General features: G+C 37.2%; 1 protein-coding gene across 5 annotated transcripts in view; it reads left to right on the top strand.

Moving 5' to 3' along the window:
- Positions 1 to 22,436, top strand: part of PARD3 (par-3 family cell polarity regulator) — a 525,862-nt gene extending 503,426 nt beyond the window's left edge. For all 5 annotated transcript variants that reach the window (XM_066315111.1, XM_066315121.1, XM_066315129.1 and 2 more), the window contains 3 exons: positions 7,422 to 7,542; positions 16,804 to 16,931; positions 20,302 to 22,436. In XM_066315111.1, the coding sequence (XP_066171208.1) occupies positions 7,422 to 7,542; positions 16,804 to 16,931; positions 20,302 to 20,695 (643 nt within the window). In that variant the 3' untranslated portion in view covers positions 20,696 to 22,436. The remainder of the gene's footprint in view (positions 1 to 7,421; positions 7,543 to 16,803; positions 16,932 to 20,301) is intronic.
- The last annotated feature ends 760 nt before the right edge of the window (positions 22,437 to 23,196 follow it).

The following is a 23,196-nucleotide window of genomic DNA, read 5'->3' on the forward strand; positions in this document are numbered from 1 at the left end:
AGCTTAAATGGAAACAAAGGCTGACATGGCCTGAAGCCTACTAGGGATCTTCTGGATGATCCCTTCTGCTGGCACAGCAGTGGCCAGTTAGGTCCAGGAGGGGATTTCTTCTCTGTGGGCTTTGTTAAATGTCTTTGTATTGCTGTGCCAGGCAATTCTCACATTGACACAGAATAGTCTGTGATGCCTAATTGTAGATGTTCATCAGACCTAACAGCACTGGAGCCATCACTGTCTGGTCCAATGGAAGATTCTTAGGACAGAGCCCATTTCTCCCCTCCTGACTTTGAAGTAATTTTGTATTTCATTTGGAATCAAAACTGCAAATTTCTTCCTTGCTTGATCACTAGGTTGTTTTTTTTTTTTCATTTTCCTTTTTCTCATTAATTATTAAATCTTTCCTTGTGTATTTCTGCTATTTCTTTAACATTCTCATAAGAAATTCACAGTGAGATGTCTTGTATTTTCTTTTAGGTTTTGTGGCATTCTCTTTTTTCTTTTCCTTTTTGGTTTTTTTTTTCCAACTCGGAAAATGCAACACCCTATGACAACAGCTGTAACAAGTTGTGTGTGGCTGAAAATTGGCTTGGCTTATATCTGCAAAATCTAACAGCTCTAAAGTAAGGTTCAGACTGTGTGATAACCCAGTAGCTGAGTATCTGTTTTCAGATGTTTATAGCAAGCTCCTAAAATCTCTGCTTTTCCCTTTAGTAGAAGAATTCCACTGAAAAGTAAGACTGGATTTCGGTCTCTGGTGTGCAGGCTCTGACAGGCTAATAAGGAAGAGTGATGGTGGCAATAAAAAGGGTCTTGGGTGCATTCTTCGTATTTCACTGGTTGTAAAATGATGGCCCTGGTACAGAAGGGCCACAGAGGGACTCAAAGTGAAATCTGGTCTGGAAAGTTTGAAGAGACTGTTGTGGCGAAGTGACCTCCCCATCAGCCCCACCTCTCCACGTTGTTTATGGCTATCACATCAGAAGCGAGTGCTGAATTTAGAGCATTTCGGGTTATCTTTTTAATCTGGAGAAGAGAGGTGTATCTTTTTAATTCTTAATTATTTCCAATTCTTAATTATTTCCTCTGTTGAAATTGTGTAAAATGATAATTTAAACACAATGTCAAAATTTGGAAATTAATTTTATTCACTGAAGAAGAAAGTGAGTGCATTTGGAGACTTATGTACTTCATAGTATTGCAGTTGATGAACTTCTGCTGTGAAGGTAAACTGGAATGACACTAAAATTCCCAATGAGCTGATTTCACATGCATACATATTGACATAAATCCTAAAGTTTAAGCCCTGTTTTGATGGAATTAGTATGCTGAAGTGTGGAGGTATCTGTACAGGTAACACGCTATATCTCGCCTGTCACATTAAGCCAATCCCTGAATTTAACTGCCTTTAAAATCTGCAGACTTTAAAGGATATATAATGCTCTGTGTTCATTTAGCAAATACAAAATGTCAAGAGAGGATGAGGTTTTATTACCCTGTGTACAGTAGAAATAAGCCAAAACTGAAAGAGATCTGGGGGAAAAAAAATCTGGTAGAATGTATATCCTTCAGCATGTAAGAAGCTGCCCTTGTTAGAAACTAACTTTGCATGCATAATTAATTTGAGCTGCACATTTCGTTTCTTACAACTAGAAGAGAAATTGAATTCAGGTGTTTGGTGAACATATGGGGGATTTACTGTGAATTTATGACCTGTGGTTTGAGTGTAAAAACCCAAGATACTAGCTGATAAAACTTAATGAAGCTTGTGCAGAGAAACTATTTTTATTTGCAGTTTTGTAATTCATGCATTTTTTGGTTTTTAACACCTCTCCCCTACCTTTTTATGCCTTATTCCCAATAAGTTCTTTGACACTTAAAAAAACAAAAGTAGTGTGGAATAAGGCTTTTCATGCCTCTTTCCAGGTTACAACCATGGTACAAGCACATCTGTAGTCCAACAAATTTGATCTCTTGCTCAGCTAATTTTTTTCTCAGACGACTGTAGCAATTCTGTAGTCATGTAACAGCTCTTTTATATGGCACTGTCCATGGTTGCTCCTGTTTGTGTACCATGTCTGTATGTGTTAATATCCATGTGTTTATGAAAAATCTGTTCCCTGATGTCTCAGAAAAGGACCATATGTAGGGCACAATGGAAGGAGAGGACCAGCCAAATTGGTTACACTAACTTAAGCCTGAGGAGCGGCATTTAGATGTCAAAAAATAAACCACAGAAGAAAATACTAGGAAAAGACCGACCTGTTCTGGCAAGCTGGTGGCAGGAAGGAGACAGTACAAACTGTGCTTCTGCTCAGCCCTCATCACCCTGTGCTGTGTGGGCACAGTCATCTGTGTCACTGATGATTAACAAATCTGCTTAAAGTGAACAAACCAGCAGACTGTGCATTGGGACGTGGTGGTAACTTTCAGGCTGGTAAAGGGCACACTTTTCATTTTATTTTATGTCCGTGACTTTTTGAAATAACTTGACAGTTTCTGCTTATTCACCCTGAAGGGCCATCTGAAACAGGCAAATCCATCTGCTTGGGGTTAAGCGCTGTGGTGAGAGGGTGCTTGAGTTGCAGTAAATGTAGCAGAAGTTTTTATGTTAGATTATCACTACTCTGCCTTCTGTTGGGCTGTTTTATCCTGCTCAAGTGATGAAGAAAGGGGCCAGTTTTGTAGACATTCAGTTGGTCCTGTATTTTGGTAAGGATGTGTGCCACCAACCATGGCATGGCCACATTGTCAATCCTCAGTGTGATGGAAATAAATTTGTTTCCTGCTCCTCTCTGTGTGTAAGCAGAGGTAGATACAAATTCAGACCTTAATTTTTAGTATGACACAAGTAATCTGTTCAAATGAAAAGGAATTTATATCATAGAAATGGGTGATAGCTATTTGCCAGCTTGAAGCAAATAAGAACCCATCTGTGTTTTATTACTGCTATCCAGAGATCTAAGCAGCCGGTCAGGGCAGCGAGGCCCCGGCAGCTCAAATGTGCAATAGAAGATTTCAAGGTGTAAAAAACACTTTTTGTTTACTAACCTTTTGGTTATTCTAGTCAAATTGCAACTGCCTGGTGGTGCTGTTAAGACCCTTTTCCATGCTTTTTCAGGCCAATAAATTTTTTCCCCAGAGCTTCAGTTGTCCCTGTTCAGTGGCGTGTTTGTATCTACTTTATCACACTGAAAATCTGACTGTTTTGAAAGGAATACAGCTCTGCACATCAGTGCATGACATCACACTGAGACATTGCTTAATGATCTGAGACCCTGATGGCCATTGCTGCAACTGCTTGTTTCTGGAAATATGTGACAGCTCTTGCCTATCTAAGTCTTGCTTACCATTGCATTTTTAGTCTGTACTGCTGGTGGTGTGTTTTGAAGCAGCACTCAAAAAACAACTGATTGTGAAATGTGCCATCTGCAGATGGAAGGCAATGGGGTGCCAAGTAGAGCTGTGATACAAGAAAGCACAGATGCTTTGCAGCCCAAGTAAACTTTGGCCCTAAAAGCCTTTCCTTGGCTTTTTTTTCTTTTAAGAGCATTTAATATTGAGAGCACTTTGATAGAAGAACGTCACTGGTATCTGATGCTAGGAGGTGCTAATTGTCTTCCATAAATTCACAGCCATCCTGTTATTAAGTAGGCATAAGGGAAGGCTGTCTGGGCAAGCTGTGATTACTGTGGTTACTGTAGAGAGTTGTTGTTCCAGTTTTGCTAAAAATTTTAAAGCTGGCATAGGTCAAATTTTCAATACACTTTAGATGGAGTTCAAGGTAAACTCCTTCCTGCCTGCCAATAGTCCTGAATTCTTTGAGGTGGATCTGCCTTCAGATTTTCAGTGCATCTGAATGAAGGATGCAAACAGAACATGGCACATTTAATTGAACTTTTGAGGACATGCCCCTTACACCCACAATGGGGAATTTAAGCAGCAGGAACACCTGCAGCCTGCATCTAGTAGTCTATTGATATGACCCTATCTCTCTTGGGTCAATTCATCCAATAAGTCAAAATTCATTTTGCTTTTGACTGGCTAAGGACACTTCACACAGGATATAATTTATTTAGCTCTGCCCCCTGGGATAATGATGTGACTTACATAAAGATTTGTAGATAAAGCAGATCATCTTGGGATCTGAAAAGAAATAAAGTTAGGTTTGCAGTGTTGATGCCAAAATTTTATTGGAGACAGTTTTCCCTTGTGATTATGATTTTTACATTTCCCTCCTTCTAGAAGTACTAATTGGGAGTTGAATGAGATACCAAGTGGGTGTACCAAGTGTCCCCTGAGTGCAGAGGGAGTGCAGTGGGAGACATAACAACCAGCAAAAAAAAATCGTTGATGATGAGAGTAACTGGGTGAAGAAAGGCGTGAAAAGAGAGAGGTGACAGCATAGCAGGCCAGGACAGAGATGTGCAAGCCCTCAGTGGTGAGAAGGTCAAGGCAGCTATAATTTAACCTAGAGAATCAGAACAAGGTTGAAATGAAAATGGAAACCAAAGGATGTGAATCTAAGATGTAGTCTAAGCCCTCAAATAATCTTTGACTAATGTATCTTAGTGCCTCCTTAGCTGTCTGCCTTTTCCGTTTCTAAATAAAAATATTTAATTTTTTTATTTTTATTAACCCACTGACTTGATGTCACTTTCTGTTTCTTAGAGACTTCTTGAGCTCAAAGAAGTTTGAGTAGATGTAGAAATGCCTTTTTCTAATTTTGCTCTTTCTTTTCTGTGAAATGGTCCTTTTTATAATTCACTTCCTTTGCACTTTTCTAAACCTGAATCATGTCCCTTGCTTTTCAGATAAAATAGAAATATTGTTAAAAGATTTATCTTCTCTGCCATTATCAAACCTTTAATAAGTTTGAATAACTTTTCTTAAGTCAGCTTGACTTCTTTTTTCTTTTCATTTTTTGTAAGGGGTTTTTTTTTTGGCATTAACATAAGTTCTTAGGTCTCGAGACAAGTTGATTATAAATCCCAGGATCCTCCTTGTCCTTTGTTATTCCCCTCTGCAGTGTAGAGCGTCAAGTTCATGCATTTGCTGTTCAGGAAAAGATATTTTGGCTTTATGGCATGGACACTATGCATTTCCTTGCTATTCCTCTGATAAGGTAATTGTTTTAATGAATGGCTATCACAAAATGTGCAGAAGAGCTCAGATCTGTAATAACCCCTCCAGTAGCCCATTTTGGGGCTGGTGCAGTGTATCCTGTAAAATGCACAAAGTTTAGTGCTGTACTTTTGGGATTCATCTTCTGTTTGCCATCGGATAAACTGCTTCAGTGTCACTTTGGCACTGTGGTGCCTAAAATCTGAAACAATCTTGATTATGGAACACTGGTGATTTACCTATTGTCTTGAGTACTACAGGGTGGCTATGGATGGCCCTTCTGTAGTAATTTTTGCACAGAAATTCAATGACTTTTCTCTTACAAACATGTATTCTTATACCTGAAATTTTAATATTTACTATATAATTTTGCTTATTTAAGTGCAATTTATCATGTGGGAAGCACTTGTCTGTGTAGAAGGCAGTGGATTACTTGTTTGTTGGGTTAACAATACCAGTTTTAAAAATCAACAGACCTTTTAAAAGTGTTTTGTACATCTTGTATTGGATTGTGATGAATCCTTTTAAAATGTGAAGTGTATGGCAATGCATGGGAAAAAAAAACACAAGTGGTTGTATAGTAAAGCTGGGCAGCATTTGACAATAAAGGATAAATTTACATAAAATAAAACTGTAAATGGAGATAAGCTGTTTCACAAAATGAAGTCAAATTAAGGAAATAAAATTAGCAACACACCTACAATGAAGTGAAAATTTTGAAAACACCAGTGTTTCATTTCCACCTGTTCTAAATTAAACTTTCTTTTAATTGTATTTTTCAAAAGGGTAATTTCCACATATATATGGACTTACCTACAAATAAAGCATTTCCTTAAGCTCCAGTTTGGGTTAAAAAAATGAAAGAAAACACTTCTCTAAATTCCTTCCTTTTCTTTGCCTTTGGTTTCAAATAAATTATAAAAAGAGAAATCAATGCAAACCATTTCAAATATTAGCCTTTGCCAGAACCATGCTGATTTTTCTGTCTGGCCGGCCAAGCACTGATAAACTCTATTTATTGGCACTGAAAAGAGTGGGAGGTAATGTCTCAAACATCTACAACCTCCAATCCCCTTCACCTACCAGTCCCAAAAGACATGGAAAATAGTCACAAATGGATTCTAGAATTGTGTCTTTTCATACAGAAGAAGACATAGGATATAAATTCCCTGTGTTTTATTGTACCCTGTGTCCAAGAAAAGAAGTCTATGGAATTGCTTTGCACTGTCTCTTTGCAGATTTCTCCTTTGAAACAAAGTAATAGCTGTCCATCAGCTATTACTCATCAGCTCTTCAGCTCTTTAGAAATAAACAATGAAATGCAGAGCCCAAGAAACCCCCAAGAGTAGATTAAAATGCTTCTGGTTAGTCTTGATACAACATATTTGTTTGTCAGGCTTTCTGTGATTCCCACATTAACATTTTTGAAAGAGTGAGGTTGTAGGGTCAGGTAGGAGCTGCACAGCTGGAAAAATGTCAACAAGATTAATAAATCCCCACTTTCCCCCTTCTCCAGGAAATAAGCCATTCCTGTGCATATTTCATTATGGTTTCATGTACACCTGTGCTGGGGAGCATGGATTACTGGGCATCGTGGAAAAATTGATGGTTTTGAAGGATTGAAGGTTCTGGTTTGTATCAGTACCTGTGGGACTGAGCCCTCTCCAGCCCACCAGTGTCCGTGGGGCTGAGTGAAGCCAGCTCTCCGCTGCCCAGATCCATTCCTGCCTGTGGCCCTGTCAAATGGATGGCTTTTACTGCCCCCCAAGCCTTTTAATGCTTTCAGACTGATCAATTTAAAAGACTTGTTAAAAACAGAACTAAAGGATGACAGGCTCTTATTGATTGGGGAAAATAACCAAATTTTATATAGGTAGAGCCTCCAGACATTGTAATTAATTTGATGTGAATAAAGATCAGACAGTACTACAATTCATTGATTAGGGAAAAGTATTTTTCTTGTTTATTCAGTAGCAGAGATCATTAGGACTTTTGATTTCCCTTTATGTTAAGTCTGACACTGCTATATCTATTGCTCTTCATTCTCTTCGAATGATAATGAAAAGGTGCCAACAACTTATGATAATTTTTAGAAATATTCTTATTTGTTTTGTCCTTGCAACATCTGAAATTTCTTTATACGACAAACAGCACTAAAAATCTTTTTTAAAAACTAAAGATCTTTGTACTAAATGCTTGTAAATTGCTTTTAGGTCTGTAGCCCTAAAAGTAGCAGTCCCAGTCCCAGTCGCAGGTGGCAGTTCCCAAGTTATTGATCATTTCCATCCTTCCTCTCTCAGCAACAGATCGACCCCCAACAACCACGACCGGATACAGCGCCTGCGACAGGAGTTCCAGCAGGCCAAGCAGGACGAGGACGTGGAGGACAGGAGACGCACCTACAGCTTCGAGCAGCCCTGGGTGAGTGTGCAGGGCCTGGCAAATCTGGGAAGCTTGGCTGACTCCTGCTCTTCCTGGGTGGGTTAGGAGCAGACCAAAAGGAGGCAGGGTGCTCTCTGCCTTTGCCCTTGCTGTGATCCTCATTTTTGGTTCATTGATGTTTACTTCATTTCTAAACTTCTTCAGCCATCTGTCATGTGTACAGATAGCATTATTTGCTCCGTGGTTAGACTCTCGACTCTGTGAGTTACTGCTTGGATTAGTATCAAAGGCAGCATCTATTGATCTGAAATTTTCAAGGAAAACCAAAATAAAATACATACAAACAATAAATAATGGGAGATGCAACCTTGTAAATGGTATTTTCTCTGAAGCAATATCATTGTGTTTAGTTATTTTCATAAAGGCAGAGCTATGTCTTTTCACAGTAAAAGAGAGATGTGCCTGCTTTACAATAGTACCACTAACACTTGCATTAGCTGAGACAGTTCTGTATTGAGATATATGTCCTAATTGATCTTTTAAACCCTGTTCAAACTGATCTAGTAATGTGATACAGTTATTTAAATACATGTGCTTATCTTGATTAACATAATTGAATGAATTAGTGCTCCTTTTACATATTAGTGCTCCAATTACATATCCTAAATTAGGATCCTTTAAATATGAGACAAAAACTGTATTTTTTTAAAAAATTCCATGATAAAGACAGTGAACAACTTGTTTGTGTTTCGAAAAATTGGGAAGTGTGTGATGACAACAGTAGAATCTCACACAGCTTCCTCTGAAGCAGGTGAGGGTGGTGAATTATTGTTGCTCAGCATTGTCATGCACACGAGGCTGAGGTGAGCAAAGCCAAAAAGCCACCTGTCTGTGTGTGAAGTCACTGGGAACAGCAGTATCAGGATATAGGCTTCTCTTTTCCTGTACTAGAAAACATCTAACTTCCTCTGAAATTGAATAAATAGTATATAAACTTTTTTTTTTTTTTTTTTTTTTTTTTTTTATGACCAGATGCTTTCAGTTTGAAGTGGGGAAGATAATGTGATAGCTCATCACAGGGATAGTTTAGCTGTTTGGGGTAGACTGGGGCTGGGTGTAGCTGGTACCTTCTGTTACCCATGTCAGCTACTGTTTGGTTTCCAAACGAGAGATTTGAGTGACATTCTTGGGAAAATTGTGTATGAGAAAAGCTTGCACTCTTGAAGACTTGGGAACTTAACTACTGAAGGTCATAGGCCAAATTGTTGTATATCTAAATGCCATAGCAACTTTAGACAGTCAACTTGGCTTTTATTATATTTTCTTGTAATGAGTGAGAAGGGAATTATTTGGATGACAGACAGATTACCTTAGGAATGGAACAATTTCCTAAATTCTGGGTCAGAACATTGACCTTTCTATTTTCTCTTATTCAAACAAATGGTATCTCTCTGTTTACTCCCCTTCTACAGATCATGCAAATGAGCTCAAAGTGACTAATTCAGCTTAATGTATTAATATTCATTCTGAAGCTTATTGTTGCTCTTGTAGGAGTTGCTCTGTTGTTAAATACGTCGGTGACCAAATGTTTTATTTTAGATAAGTACTTTTAAAAAAAAGTTGCCCAGAGCCTATTTGACTTATAATTTTATTTTTCCATCGTGTACTCCAGCCTTTCAAGATACAATGCTTGGAAAGGATAAAGCAATGATCTCATCCATTTCAGCAGTTCACAACTATTTCAGTTTTAAAGAGCCATAACCTTCTTTTTTAAGGAGTGTGTTGTGCTACTTTAACATGTTAATCTAAAATGATGGACTTTCTTAAGACAACCTCTCAAAGCAGATCCAGATGTATTATCAAATATCAATGACACACACATAAAAAAAGCAAAATTAGTTTATAAAGCACATGTAGGAAAATACTTAGATACATTCGTCAGTGTCTTTTCAGTCTTCTCCATCTGCGAGCTGTTGGTTCCAAACCACAGCAGAGCAAAGTGCAACTGTACATGGGCCATTGTTGAAAAGAGTGTTTTCACCTGAGGGAGATGGGTTGTGCAGCCTACATAAATAAGAGGCTTTGCATGCAGAGGAGCCTCTGAGCCGCAAGACAGCAGCCAACTCTGACCTGGATTGGATAGAAAGAGAGGAAAAGCTCATCCTTGGAGAAGTGTGTGCTACGAGGTGATAAGTAGTTTGCATTTCTCATTACCAAGCTGATGGGATGGTTGAGGATAGAGAACTAAGTGTTGATGTGGTGTGAGACTGTTGGTTACTTTAAGGAAGTATAATGAACATGGACTTTGCAGTGGAAGTAGTGGATGCTGATGGGAATCTGGCAGCCCTGAGGATATTCAGAGGAGCTCAATGCTTCAGAAACACACTAATATGTTATAAAAATGGTCCTCAACATATAATATAAAAATGTAATCCTCAACAACTCCAATTCCAACAACTCCAGATTATTAATGGCCTATGACACAGCAGTCCAGTTACCTGTGAAAGAAACCTTCAGTGTCCTCCCTGGGTGGGTGGGAGGCAGATCTCATTCCACAGAGTACAACATCACCCTGGCTCTGTGTGTTGGCTGTGGGTGCCTGGCCCATTCCTTTCTGCTGGGGCCCATCAGGTGAACGTCCTTTCTCTGTACTTGAACAATGCAACAGCATTGGACTTCTTGCCCCTCTGTGTTTGTCCTGCCAGTAAACAAAGTACTTGACTGCCTGCAACAGCATCAGGCAGCTTAACAGGCACAAAAAGTGATAGTGCTGGAATGAGATGACATTGTCTATTAAGCAGCGTAACATTTCTGCTCAAGGCCATTTGAATGACACACTGTTATGGTTTAAATAACTGCCTAAATGTTGCAACATCAAGCCATCTCTAAAATTCACTCATTCTTCAAGCTGAGTCAAAGCTTTATGGAAGAGATTTTTGCATTTGTTTATTTTAGGATGACTTTCTCAGACCTCATAGCTGTTCTTCTTTTTCTTTTATGTGGCGCTTTTTATGTGTGTGTATTTTAAAAAGCGAGGTGCAAGATGCTTTCAAGGGCAATACTATAGGCCTGATGTTGCATGGAAAAAAAAGATAAAAATAACATAAAATTTGATTAATCCCTTTTAATCCTGCTGGTGTTAATTCCAGTCAAAGTCTGCAGAAATGTGTATCTGGGCATGCAGAAGTGCATGGAATTACAGTGTGTCTGCTAATATTTAAGGGCCCTTGATGTTGCTATGACACTTTTATACCAATGAGGATTCTTTTGGGGCTGGTTTTTCTGTTTGGTACCAAAGTTGAGCCTCTGTTTTCTGTGCTTTTCTGGATTGTGTTAGGTCTGCTGAGGCTTTGGGGGACTTTGTTGTAGTTTGTTCAATATCTCATATTTTTGCCTAGTCACATTTTGATTAGCAGACACACCCACCCTTTTAATAGCAAACCCACAGCTCTGTAGCCCTAAATGCCATGGGAGTGAACAATCCAATTAAAAATAAAAGAGCATTTTAAATCCATGGAAAACACTTCAGCTGCTTGCCAGTCCTGCTTGTGGAAGCACACTGGTGTTCCAGAAAAGCCCACAAAGAGGTTTGAGGGACAAAAGACGGTGCTTTATTTCATCATATTCAATACAATAATTGTTGCTGAAAATGGGAAATGGCAAATTCCATTCACAAATGCATTCATCTCCAGTCAGCCTGGATCTATCTGAATGATGGGAAAAACCTAGCATTGAGAGAGTAACTGAGAAAAATGTGCTTTAAATATTCAAGAGTCAAATAAAATTATTTTTAAAGATAACAGCTAACTGGGTCATAATATGTACACTACCTGACTTGTCTGACTATACCTTTAATTACAAGAACAAATTTGTGAAAAGTAAATAATTAAATGATTTTCATAGAAGAAAGACTTTAGGAGTCCTAAGGAGTTAAATATGCACTTCAGTCCATATTTATACATAGCCTGATAAATAAAGGCTCAGAAGGTCTGGGGGCTATGCTTGGGCTTTTTCTGCTGTTTGTGGGTGTGTAGATCTTGTCTCTATGGAAAAAAAATCTTTTTTTTCTGTCTAAGATACTTATTTCTCATCCCTGTACTCAAGTCCATGACTTTCTCAAAACCATACTGAATTTTAAGTAGTCTAAAATTCTTTAGGAAAAACAGAAGCCTAACTTTCACTATAGCATATTAATATTACCTGAAAAAAATGAATAAGAGATTTTATTCAATACAAACATTGTAAAGTTTCTATCAGGCTGTAAATTATGTAGAATTACGCAACACATTGAAGAAAAAGACAAATATTGTAATAATTCTTTCTATTGTTAGTCCATTTCAATCATCTATTTTAGGATATTTTATGCAAGACATTAGGCAATATCTAATGGAGTATTGCAGTAAATAAAAACTTCAGAAGCTAAATTGAAGTTTCTCCTATCCCACAATCTGTTTCCTAGAGGAAACAAAAGTTATGTGGCACAGTGTCTCTTTAGCTGTGTAGTTAATATCCATTTTATATATCAGATCTGCAAAGGATTTAATAAAATACCAGCATTTTTGCTAAGATTTAGGCTCCAACTTTAACATTTTTTTATTTATAACTTCTTTTAACCACTATCTTTAATCTACTAATATATTTGAAAATAAAAAATGAAGATATAATATTTTTAAATGAAATTAAGTCATTTTAGTTAGTAAACAAACATATTTATATCTTACAGGCATACAGTGAGCATACCTCAAACAGAATTTCAGGGCATTGTTGTTTGTTTCTGCCATACTGAAGATTTTCTTTCTGCTGCTTCTAACACAGAACAGAAATCTTTGTTCCATACTTCTCAGCTTCCTACATATACACCATAGAAAGGTACAGAAAGAGATGGGATTTTCTTATTACATGCTGCTGGAGTAAATACATGCACCTGTTGGCAATTTTTAAAACACATACTGCTATATGTTCTGTTCACCATAGCAACATAAACACAAAGATAGAAGTAAAAATCATTTTCAAGGACATCTCCCAGAGACACTGAATGTTTTTCATCATTCTGAATTTTGATATACACAGTTACTGGATTGTCTGTCATCTGTGCCAAGTACATTTACACATAAAGCAGGCAAGGTCATTTAATCTTATCTGTTTCTAATTAGTGCTGCACTATGAGAACCACGGACTTTTGGGGGTCCTTGTGCCTGCCAAGTTCCCAGGTGAACTTGAAACTTTCTGGTTAAACACAGAGCTTAATCTGGAAAAAAAAAATAGCACATTTATTTTAATTAAGTAGTGGTGGTTTTTAATAACTGGGAAAATACTAAGGGACTTGCTCCTGTAGTAATCTTCCTGCTAACAATTTCTTTATCACCCCAAAGAGTTCTATGAGTCTGAGTAAGCACTTCTCCCAGCTTATCCCTCTGGGCTGTCAGATAGGTATGTCACTGTCATTGGCGGATCTCCTGTCACCTGAACTAGTTGGATCTCCCTGGAAAGCCAGTGCCCTGGATGGCCCCCATGAAGTCCTCTCTGTATTTTGGTGGCAGCTTTGATCTGTGCTATTCCTGAGGGATCCATGCTGCCACCACACAGAACTACACTGTGTGGGTGGAAATGCCACTATACAGGGACAGGAGCTGTGTGAGCAGCCCCTGGGATAGGTAAGAAAGGAGAGGAGGGACCTTTATCCCTAGAATATGTTGCCCTGGACTGCTGATAATGGGCACTGCAACACGAGCCATGGTGGTTACATGTTCTGTTACAGAGCCATTCTGTGTAACATGAAAAAATGTTGTTTGCATAAAGTGAGAAACTAGGAACTTTTAACTTTGCAGTCCTGGTTTTAAATTAATGCATTTCTGAGAAGAGAGCTGTGTAATTTCATCTATCTTAAAGCACAATTTTACGTGCTGAATATTGCTTAACAATGCTGAATGCACTATCATTGCCACTCTAAATGTCTTGTGGAAGACATGAACATACATTTATTTGTATAACTCAGCCTTGGCTGTTATTGTGGCCTTGACCACATCCTAATTTAAAAGGTCAGTGCTTGTCATACATCTCATTGCAAGCGAGGCCAGGGTTCTTATCAATCTGTTCTGTGAGGACTGAGCTGTTGCCAGCTTTGTTGGATGGTTTCAGGTTGTTATAATTGTACTTTGCTTTGCACTGGTATCAGTGTTAGAATTACTGTGTTACGTGTGTTCCTTGTACATGTTTTTTGCTGTTGAAAGATCTGAAAATAGTGCAACTTTTTTTTTTTTTTTAATTTTCTCCATTTTATGCTAATGGGCTAGACATTTATATAGATGTGTGTTTAGGAATGTGTTTTATTAAAATATATGTGCACAAAAGCATACTGTGAGAACTGAGACAAGATTACCAAACTGAAGACTAAAGTTACTTATTATATAAATATTTTTTGTTTAGTTGCTTTAATAACAGCACATTGAAAATTATATCACTGTGTGGAAATTTGCATTTTACTAAGCAAGTTAATGGTTCAAAATGGAATATATTAAGTCTTTATATCATCATAACAATATATATAGGGCATTCACAATGGTATCACTGAGGTTTTGAATGAAAAGTTTTGAAATAAAGGCCTTTTCATTAATAAGATGGTTGAATGTACCTGTCTATGTGTATATATGTTATGATATGGAATATGTGATTACATACAAAGGGAGTATTTTTATGTCTCATTGACATATTTTTGGATACTTGAAATGAGATAATAGATTCAATTATATGAACAGCTTATTGTATATGTGAGCAACATTCAAACCAAATAAATGTCCTTCCCAGATTAGTTAAGTATTGGAAATCATCTTAGTTTAACAGGGCATACAAGTACTCATACCTTCAGTAAATCAGATAATGGATTTGAGATGTTTGCCTTTAGACTCATCAAATTATAAATGTCACCCATTAGATGAAATTCTTTGTGAGCTGCAGAGAATTCAGACCTAACTCCTCAGATCCTGTCATTCTGGGCATGCACTACAGCAGGCAGACAGGAGTGACAGCTTCTCTCTCTATTAAACCATTGGTTCCTCTGCGCATTAAAAAGAAATATCTCTGAAGCTGCATTTTGATCTTAGTCCATTCATACCCCATTAGGACTCTCAGAGCCTCTGTCACTTTACTGCAGCCTTTTGTGGTAACTTTAACTCTCCACATGTGTGTGTGCTTTCTGCATTTTATTGTCTTGCATAAACCTGAACTGAGCAGCAGCTCAGTCATATCTCCACCTGTTTGGTTATTTAACCATTCTTTGCACTGTGAGATTCTTTAATCCATCATATTTACAGCCAACAGGAAAAAGTGAAACTGTTTTCAAATAAAGAGAAGCAATTCCGATTTCATGTCTTATCTGTGATAACTACTTTCTCACATATGACATAATGTAGCTCCAAGCTTTACAATGTTGTTGAGTGAAACCCATGAAATGAGGAGGTTGGCTGTAAAATCTTAGTTTAAACGTTTTTATACTTTATGGGGAAGTTGATATAGGAGCTATTGAGTTTCCCTCTGGTTTGCTGTAAGCTGCTTATAACCACACAGGAGAGAATTCACAAATAAACCTTGTGATTTTTCAGGTAATCACTCCTTTCCATAAGCTGAGCCCTTCAATAAAATACCAAATGTCAGAAGACTCTCAATAAAGTCAAGAAAGTTAGAAATGTTGACATATGCAATAACTGAAATGCTGCTCTGTATGTGTTGCCCTTATTTAATATAGTAGGAATTCTCTGTGGGGGTTGTTGGTTTGGACATACATATGTACAGCTTATTCATCTCTAAGAAAATTTCCCACAAGGCTGACACATGAATCTGTTTTCTCAATTTGTTGCTTCATCTCACCATTCCTAAAGCATTTTTCATTAGAAATGCTGTTTTACTCAGGTTTTTGCAGTGTAAACCTATACTGAAATAGACATTACTTTAACGTTCAGGATCCTCTTAAGTGAGTTTGCTGTTACTCCTAGTCTGTGCTTTCACGTTCTGATTCTTTCACCAATTAATATTCTTATAATAGTAAAACTGTATCTGTTGAATTCTGGGCTGAGACTGATGCTCTGTCTGAAGTGTATTCTCATTGACAACAAAGTCTCTAAAAGTTGTACACTTGTTAAAAACTTGTTGTTTCTGGCTACCTGCAGGTACATGACTATAGTAAGGCACTTACGTCACAAATGACAACTCTAGTTTCTAAAACTTGTCTTCTATGTGCAAAGCTTTTGAAAAGCCTTTTATCTTGCATATATTTTTGAGCCATAAGGATCTCTTTCTGCTGCAGAAATTATAATGGAAAAAAACAAGAGATGTTTGTTTTGAGTAAAAGCAGAGATAAAAAGGCAAAGCATGCTTTTAAAAGTAAGTCTGTGACAAGCTGTTTCAGTTGCAGGCTCAGACAAGTAGTTATGCTCCCTCACCTCCCCATATTTAAACTTACATATTTTGAATAGAATTGGTAATTTTAAGGAGAAAAAAATGCTCTGATTCTTTGTAGGCAAAACCTTATTAGTAAAATAAGAAAGGCCCATAACATTCTTTGATTTTTGTGACACTCTATTTTGCAAAATGAAATCACAAAATCTGAAGAATGTGCTAGGGTAAAAGTGAACTTTTCCATGTTCCAAAGCTTGAATCCAGCCATTCTGTCAGATCTTGGCCTATAATATTCTCTATTCCCAGAAAGACCATCCATTTTCACTTGCTCTTAGTACTGGCTTCAACATTTCAAACTGTCATCTCATTAAGATCCTACTCAGAGATATAGGAGTCCTCATTCTCCACAAGAGACTTGCTGAATTTAGCTACTGGATCATATTGAACCAGAAAATGTTCTTCCCATCTCTGGACCAACTGTAGAATAGGATGGTTCCACAAAGGGAGAGCATCACTTGAGTGTACTGGTGAGGTTCAAAGGAGCTGCTGTGCCCCTGCCCCCTCAAATCCTTAGAGGGGTGTAGAACTTAGCATTACCATGGCTAGGCTAACTTAAAGAGTCTGAAAATCTCTTCCACTGACTTCATTTAAATTACAGCATTGCCATAAAAGCATAACCCATTCTGGATGACTGTTTGCCTCATACATCTCAGAAATGGTGGGTCAGAAACAGAATTTGTAGCACAGGCCAGTGTTACGGGTCAGAATTTAACCTAATTATTGTGAAAGAGCTGCTTGAACTGCATGTTAAAACAAGTATCGCCGTATTTGTATGATAGCAACTTAAATGAAAGCTGATTTGTGGGTATTTTTCTGCTGTGTTTAAGAGATTTAATTTTTGTTCTGTAGCCCAACACCAAGACATACTCCCAGAGTGGCAGGCACTCCGTGTCAGTCGAGGTCCAGATGCAGCGGCAGCGGCAAGAGGAACGGGAGAGTTTCCAGCAAGCTCAGCGCCAGTACAGCTCCTTGCCCAGGTATGGGAACTGCCTGGAGCTGCTCTCAGCCTGGAGATAATTTCATTTCTGGAAGAAAATGTTGTACTTTGTGCAGACACTTTTGTCATCATTGATATCAGGTGGAATGTATTCACTGTGGAAGAGGCATTGAATTTCTTAAGTGAGAGCATGTGGTAGCTGAGAATTGCTTCAGAGGATTTCTTCAGAGCTGGTTTCAGGGGAATTTGATGACATTCGGCACCCAATAGAATTGAAATATTAAAACAAACCTATTCTTTGTGGGACACTATCCAGTTAAATTTTTGCAAATTACGAAAGTCTCCTGAGCATGACATGAGGTGTCCCCTTTTGACATGTCAGATTTTTTTTTCTGTTGCCTTATTCCTTACTGGGTAGAAATTGATCTTTGAGATGTTAATATAGAAAAAAAATTAAAATGGAAAAAAATTCAAGACCTTCAACAACAACAAAAAAATGGAACTGAGAAAATTATTCAAGAAATCAAAGGTCTTCAAGTTTATATATATATGGTTTTTAATATATATAGAGTGCTGAAAATTAATACATTTTTCTAAACAAAACCTTTTTTTAATTAGTAGGTTTTTTAAAAGATTGGTTGTTTGGGCAAAATGTCTTCTACTTGATATTTAGTTTTAAAAATTAATAGAAGTTTAGCCAGCTTGTATTACAAATTAATTCTCATAGTTAAGCATTATGCAAATGCATTTTGAAATATCAGCAGCAATGGTTGAATGGAGAATAATTTACACTGGAGCTTGGTGTCAAATTGCTTTCCAATAAGACTGTATTATTTTTCATGACTTGTGTGGAAATGGTGTGGGGAAAAAAAATGTTGTGACAAGATATGTTTTACCAGGTATATTATAACTCTTTTTTTGGAAAGAAATATAAGCCTTATAGCAAAGTTATTTAGCCATGAACTCTTATCTTAGCAACATCTTTGAAGATAGGACAGTTTCAGATTTTCAAATGCTTTAACACCTTTCAGTGTAGAATTTTGCTATTTAGTTTGGAAGGTGGGAAAGGGAAATGTAAAGTTTCTGTGTTTTCTGAGATAGTGTTTCTCATCTTGAAAATCTTTATATTCCTTCTTCTTTTTATCTCTGCCTTCCCTTGGAAATAACCACGCCTAATAATGCCATATTGTTTCTCCTGAAAAATTCTCCTCCAGTAATGCTAGCCCCACTCAACCATGTTTATTTATAGATTTAAAACTATGATTCTTAAAACTCACTTCCCCTGTTCACAATCTTTGGTAGCATTTAAAAGTTGGAATCAGTTGTAATGCTGTTCAGTGGCAGAAATTAAAAACTCTAAGGTGATAATTAATCTACAAGAAATATGAAAAATAGATCACAGAACAGCTCATAGAAATGTTTGTTTTAAAAAGAGTTACTGAGAACTTTACTCAAGGTGGTTTTCAACATGAGAAATGGCTAGCAATCTAGCAATGCGTGTTACTGTGTAATTAATGATAATTTAATGGCTTCGTTTGAGCTCTCTGGGTGTTTCAGCTGTGCCGAGAGCAGACAGAACTGCAGTTCAGCACTGTAAATACTACAATACTCCTGTAACAACCTGGGGCGTCGAGTTCTCCAGCTTTACAAACTGTTCCTAATACTGTGACTGATCATTATAGAAATCTTACTGTTAATCTGAAACCTAGGTCCCAATCTTAATGTTGCAGCCATGACTTTGTAATGATTGAAGTTTGTACACTGGCTTCATTCTTGAGCTTTGCTGCCTTTCATCCTGTGTATTCTCTAAGAGCCTCCTTTTTTTTCCCCTTTGCACATTCAAATCTTTAATACTGAAGGCAAATAAACTCTTGAGTCAATTTTAAAGGAACTTCCCAGAAAGACAGGGAAAGTGTGCCAACTAATTTTGAACAAGTACCAGAAAACAGTCAGTAAATTAAATTGGTTCAACTAGTCATCCTCTTGTCCCATGTGAAACTGCAAGAGCAAGGTTTAACTCCATGTTAATTTTCTACTACTTAAAATTTATCTTGCTTTATATCAGGAACCTGACAGTTTCGTAGCCTACAGAGGTTCTTTCAATTTTCTCTTGTTCCAGGGAGTGATAAAACATGACTCAGAAGCATTGTTGTTTTGGCAGAGTTGGATATGAGAATACCAATAACAGCTATAAAAATTTTGTAAGAATTTATATTATGTTGTAATTTTTGCTGCAATAATTTACATTCATCTTGCATAACATTTTTCATCCAGGGTTCTCAGAATTAGTTATGAAATAAGGTAGATATGGTAATTTTCAAATTATACATGTGGAAGGAAGGTTGAAAAAACATTGGGTGACTTTTTGGTAGTGGTTCTCCTGTTCTCCTGTTTCTCTCCTGCATATTCATTGGATGAGGCCACACTGTCATATGTGATGACATGAAAAACCAAGCCATATATAAACAACTAAATTATTTTCTTATTGATTTATATCGCAATATATTTTATTTTATTGCTTGATTCTCATACTCTAATTTTAATCTCAAAGTGGGTATCTCTTTTGCTGCAGCACAAAATTGTTTTACTTTATCACCAGCAATCTTATTTTAAATTCATACAAGCATCTAGCAGTTTGATAGTAAATTAAAGTTATTTCAAAACCATAATCTGTCTTCAAAATAATGTGGTGATTTATTGTGAAAAGAGATAAGGATTTGTAATTCCTATGTGTATTTGGCCTATTTATCTACTCCCTGGAGCCAAAAAAATGAGCAAAAAATGTTCTCTCTGCCTCTTCTGTTATGAAAGCTATAGCAGACTTAGCTGTATCTTTAGCAGGTAAACACTCCTTATAGCACAAAATTCCTTAGTTCTGGAAATGGGAGAAAGAAACTGGAACTTCCTCTCAGTAATGAGCTTTATCTTCTGACTTGTGCAGTGCTAGGGCAAGTGTTTTAAGGATCTGCCCGTTGCATTTTTAACCAAGAGTCAGTCTAGAGTCAAATCTTTCATGAGTGACTTTACAATTGCTGGCTGTTACCTGCATTCCTAGGAAGCACAACACCACGTATGATCTTTCCTAGTCTGCGACTGAATTGGTAACACCTTTTTTCTTGAGAGCATGAGGGTAATTGTAGCTGGATGGGTTTTCATGGCATATTCCTCCTGCAGAAGCCTAGAAATACAGTTCAGCTCTCTAGGAAATATTCTCCCAACAAAAGAAACAAGATACCATTTTGTAGCAGAAGAGAACTGTCACTCTAGAAAGTGACTTCTAGAAAATACCATAGCTGGGTAGAAGCTGATGGCATGGCAGAAGCTGCCTTCTTTCCAGTGATCTTTGTCAATAACAGTTGAAGGTGAACCAGAGCATTTGTCCTAAAAACCTTTTTCATTTTTCTTTTCAGGCAAAGCAGGAAAAATGCCAGTTCTGTATCTCAAGACTCCTGGGAGCAGAGTTATTCCCCTGGAGAAGGGTTCCAGACTGCGAAGGAAAACCCCAGATATTCCAGCTACCAGGGATCCAGGAATGGCTATATGGGGGGACATGGCTTTAATGCCAGGGTGATGCTAGAAACACAAGAACTGCTCCGTCAAGAGCAGAGGCGGAAAGAACAACAACTGAAAAAAAAAACTTCTTCTGAAGGGCCTAGCAACTATGACTCATATAAGAAAATTCAGGACCCTAATTATACCCCTCCTAAAGGTCCTTTCAGACAAGATGTACCGCCTTCACCATCTCAGGTAGCAAGGCTGAACAGATTGCAAACACCAGAAAAGGGAAGACCATTTTATTCTTGAGGTGAAGAAAATAAGGATCAACTTACCATGCAATAAGGAACATTTTCATATAAAGACTTATATTTTGAAAACTTTTTACGCTGATGGTACTAAGGAATATATCCGTTTTCTATTTCAGTGCCTTTGAAAATATGGGCAAAGCATTGGTGGGCCTTTGCCCACTTCTTTGCCCTTGTGTCCCAAGTGTTGAATCCATGGAAGGACGTTCCACCATTTGACAATCATAGTGGAAGTGAACAGCACTGCCCCTGCATTCTGAGTTCTGTAGCCCAGTCCCGTAGCTGTCAATGGCTTTTTGCTAGGATTTGTTGTAATGTGTTTTACTTTGCAGTGACTTATTACACCAACATGCCGATTTGTGGCATAAAATTAATGAATTCAAGTCTGAAGGAAGCATTGACATGTCCTTTGTTATTTCTCTCGGGTCAGAAGGAGGTGTACATATCACTCTTGAGTGGATAAGGCTGAGCTCTACTCTGGATTGCAGTTGGAGTTCTGATATGTTTTATGGTGGATTCACTACCAGTCTTTGTTGATCAATATTTAAGTGTCTTTATGCTGAAAAACTATCCTTCTTCTATTATGCACATATGCACTCTTTTTTTTTTTTCTCTCTCTCTCCCCACTCTGAGCTTATTAAAAAAGCCTTTATCCTGACTCATGAGGAAAACAATATTAAGCTTTCAGTTATCCTGAGAATCTTGTTCCAATTGCCTTATTATCTTAATGCACAGTCCATTACAAATGAAATAACTGGAGAGAGATTATTTATACAGACACAGCCAAACCTTTGATAAGTGTATTTTACTATTTTATTAAACATGGGAAATTATGAACACACATGCAATTGAGTTTTGCATTGCTTTGCTTCTAAATCAATTTGGTCATATGACACTTGTATCTAGGAAGAGAACTAGGGAGGGTGTTGTCACCTCATCTGATACACAGTAGTCTTTGGGCAGATTTTGGAGATAGCTCAAAGCAAGAGCAGAGGAAATCAAAGTTTTTCTTTGGATCAAATAGCTGTAAAGAGAATAATTCCCTCTTTTTTAGACATTCTGAAGCTTTGTGGACAATTTCCTTTGTGCTTCCATATACCATAATGTTACATCTTGATGCTACATTAAAAAGAAGTCTTTAAGTACATGAATGAGAGATAAGTGGAGACAAACTGTTACAGATCATCCTGAAAACATGTCAGTATCCAAAAATTACTAAAGCAAAATGATTGCTTTAGTAGAGAGTAATATTTGAATGTGCATATGGGATATGAGTATTTCTTTTGCAGCGGCTGTTTTTATGTTTGTTGGTCTAAACTTCATGTATTGTACAAAATATAGCTGGGTTGCTGAAGTGCCTGCAAATCCTGACGTGGAGAGGCTTGAGAATGGATCTCAGCATATTGTGTGCAAAAAGGAGAGAAAGCAAGGAAAAAAAATCATGTATTGCGTGATTTAAAAAAAAAAAAAAAGCCTATTTTTTTTTACTGGCACATTTTATTTTTGTGCCAACTCATTTCTAGAATGTATGTGAAATATCAGCACACATATCGGTGTCTTTTATGCCTGTTTGTTAACAGTTTTTGTTGTTAATAATGTACTCCATGTTTAAAAGTTCTTATTAGTGTAAGCACAGTGACATTGGATGACAGTAGCTTTTTTTACGCAGAATTTACAAAACTGTGTAAAATGGCTTTCCTTGTACATATGAAATTTAGAATAAAAGGCTGTTTCCATCCTCGTCTTGGTATTGCCTGTAGACCCCTATGAAAACTGCTGCAAACATTGAGTTTAAAAAATGCTTAACAGATGTTGTTTTATACTATTCCTAATGGTTTCGGTGTGTCATCCTATGAACACGAGAAGAGAAGAGAAGAGAAGAGAAGAGAAGAGAAGAGAAGAGAAGAGAAGAGAAGAGAAGAGAAGAGAAGAGAAGAGAAGAGAAGAGAAGAGAAGAGAAGAGAAGAGAAGAGAAGAGAAGAAAAGAAAAGAAAAGAAAAGAAAGGAAAGGAAAGGAAAGAAAAGAAAGAAAAGAAAAGAAAAGAAAAGAAAAGAAAAGAAAAGAAAAGAAAAGAAAAGAAAAGAAAAGAAAAGAAAAGAAAAGAAAAGAAAAGAAAAGAAAAGAAAAGAAAAGAAAAGAAAAGAAAAGAAAAGAAAAGAAAAGAAAAAGAAAAGAGAAAATAAGAGAAAAGAGAAAAAGGAAAAGAGTTTACAGCCCAGCTGAGGACCTGAAGACTATCCTCAAAGGCAAAACCCACTTTTATAATAAAAATAATTTTAATGTGTTGTGTTATTTTAGGCCATACTTATGACAATTAAGAGGCACATTTTTAAGACTAACCTCCATGGCAAAAATCTTCCATGCCCAAGGAGAGCACTGTCAGAAGGACATCCACTGCAATCTGGCCAAATCCAGGCATGTGTTAGGAACCCCCTCTGCACTTAGTGTATGTTTTGGGGTCTGATGGGAGCCCTTCACAGGAATGTTGGCATGGGGAAAAA

The sequence above is a fragment of the Sylvia atricapilla genome, chromosome 1 (genome assembly GCF_009819655.1).
Source record: "Sylvia atricapilla isolate bSylAtr1 chromosome 1, bSylAtr1.pri, whole genome shotgun sequence".
Taxonomy (NCBI): Eukaryota; Metazoa; Chordata; class Aves; order Passeriformes; family Sylviidae; genus Sylvia; species Sylvia atricapilla.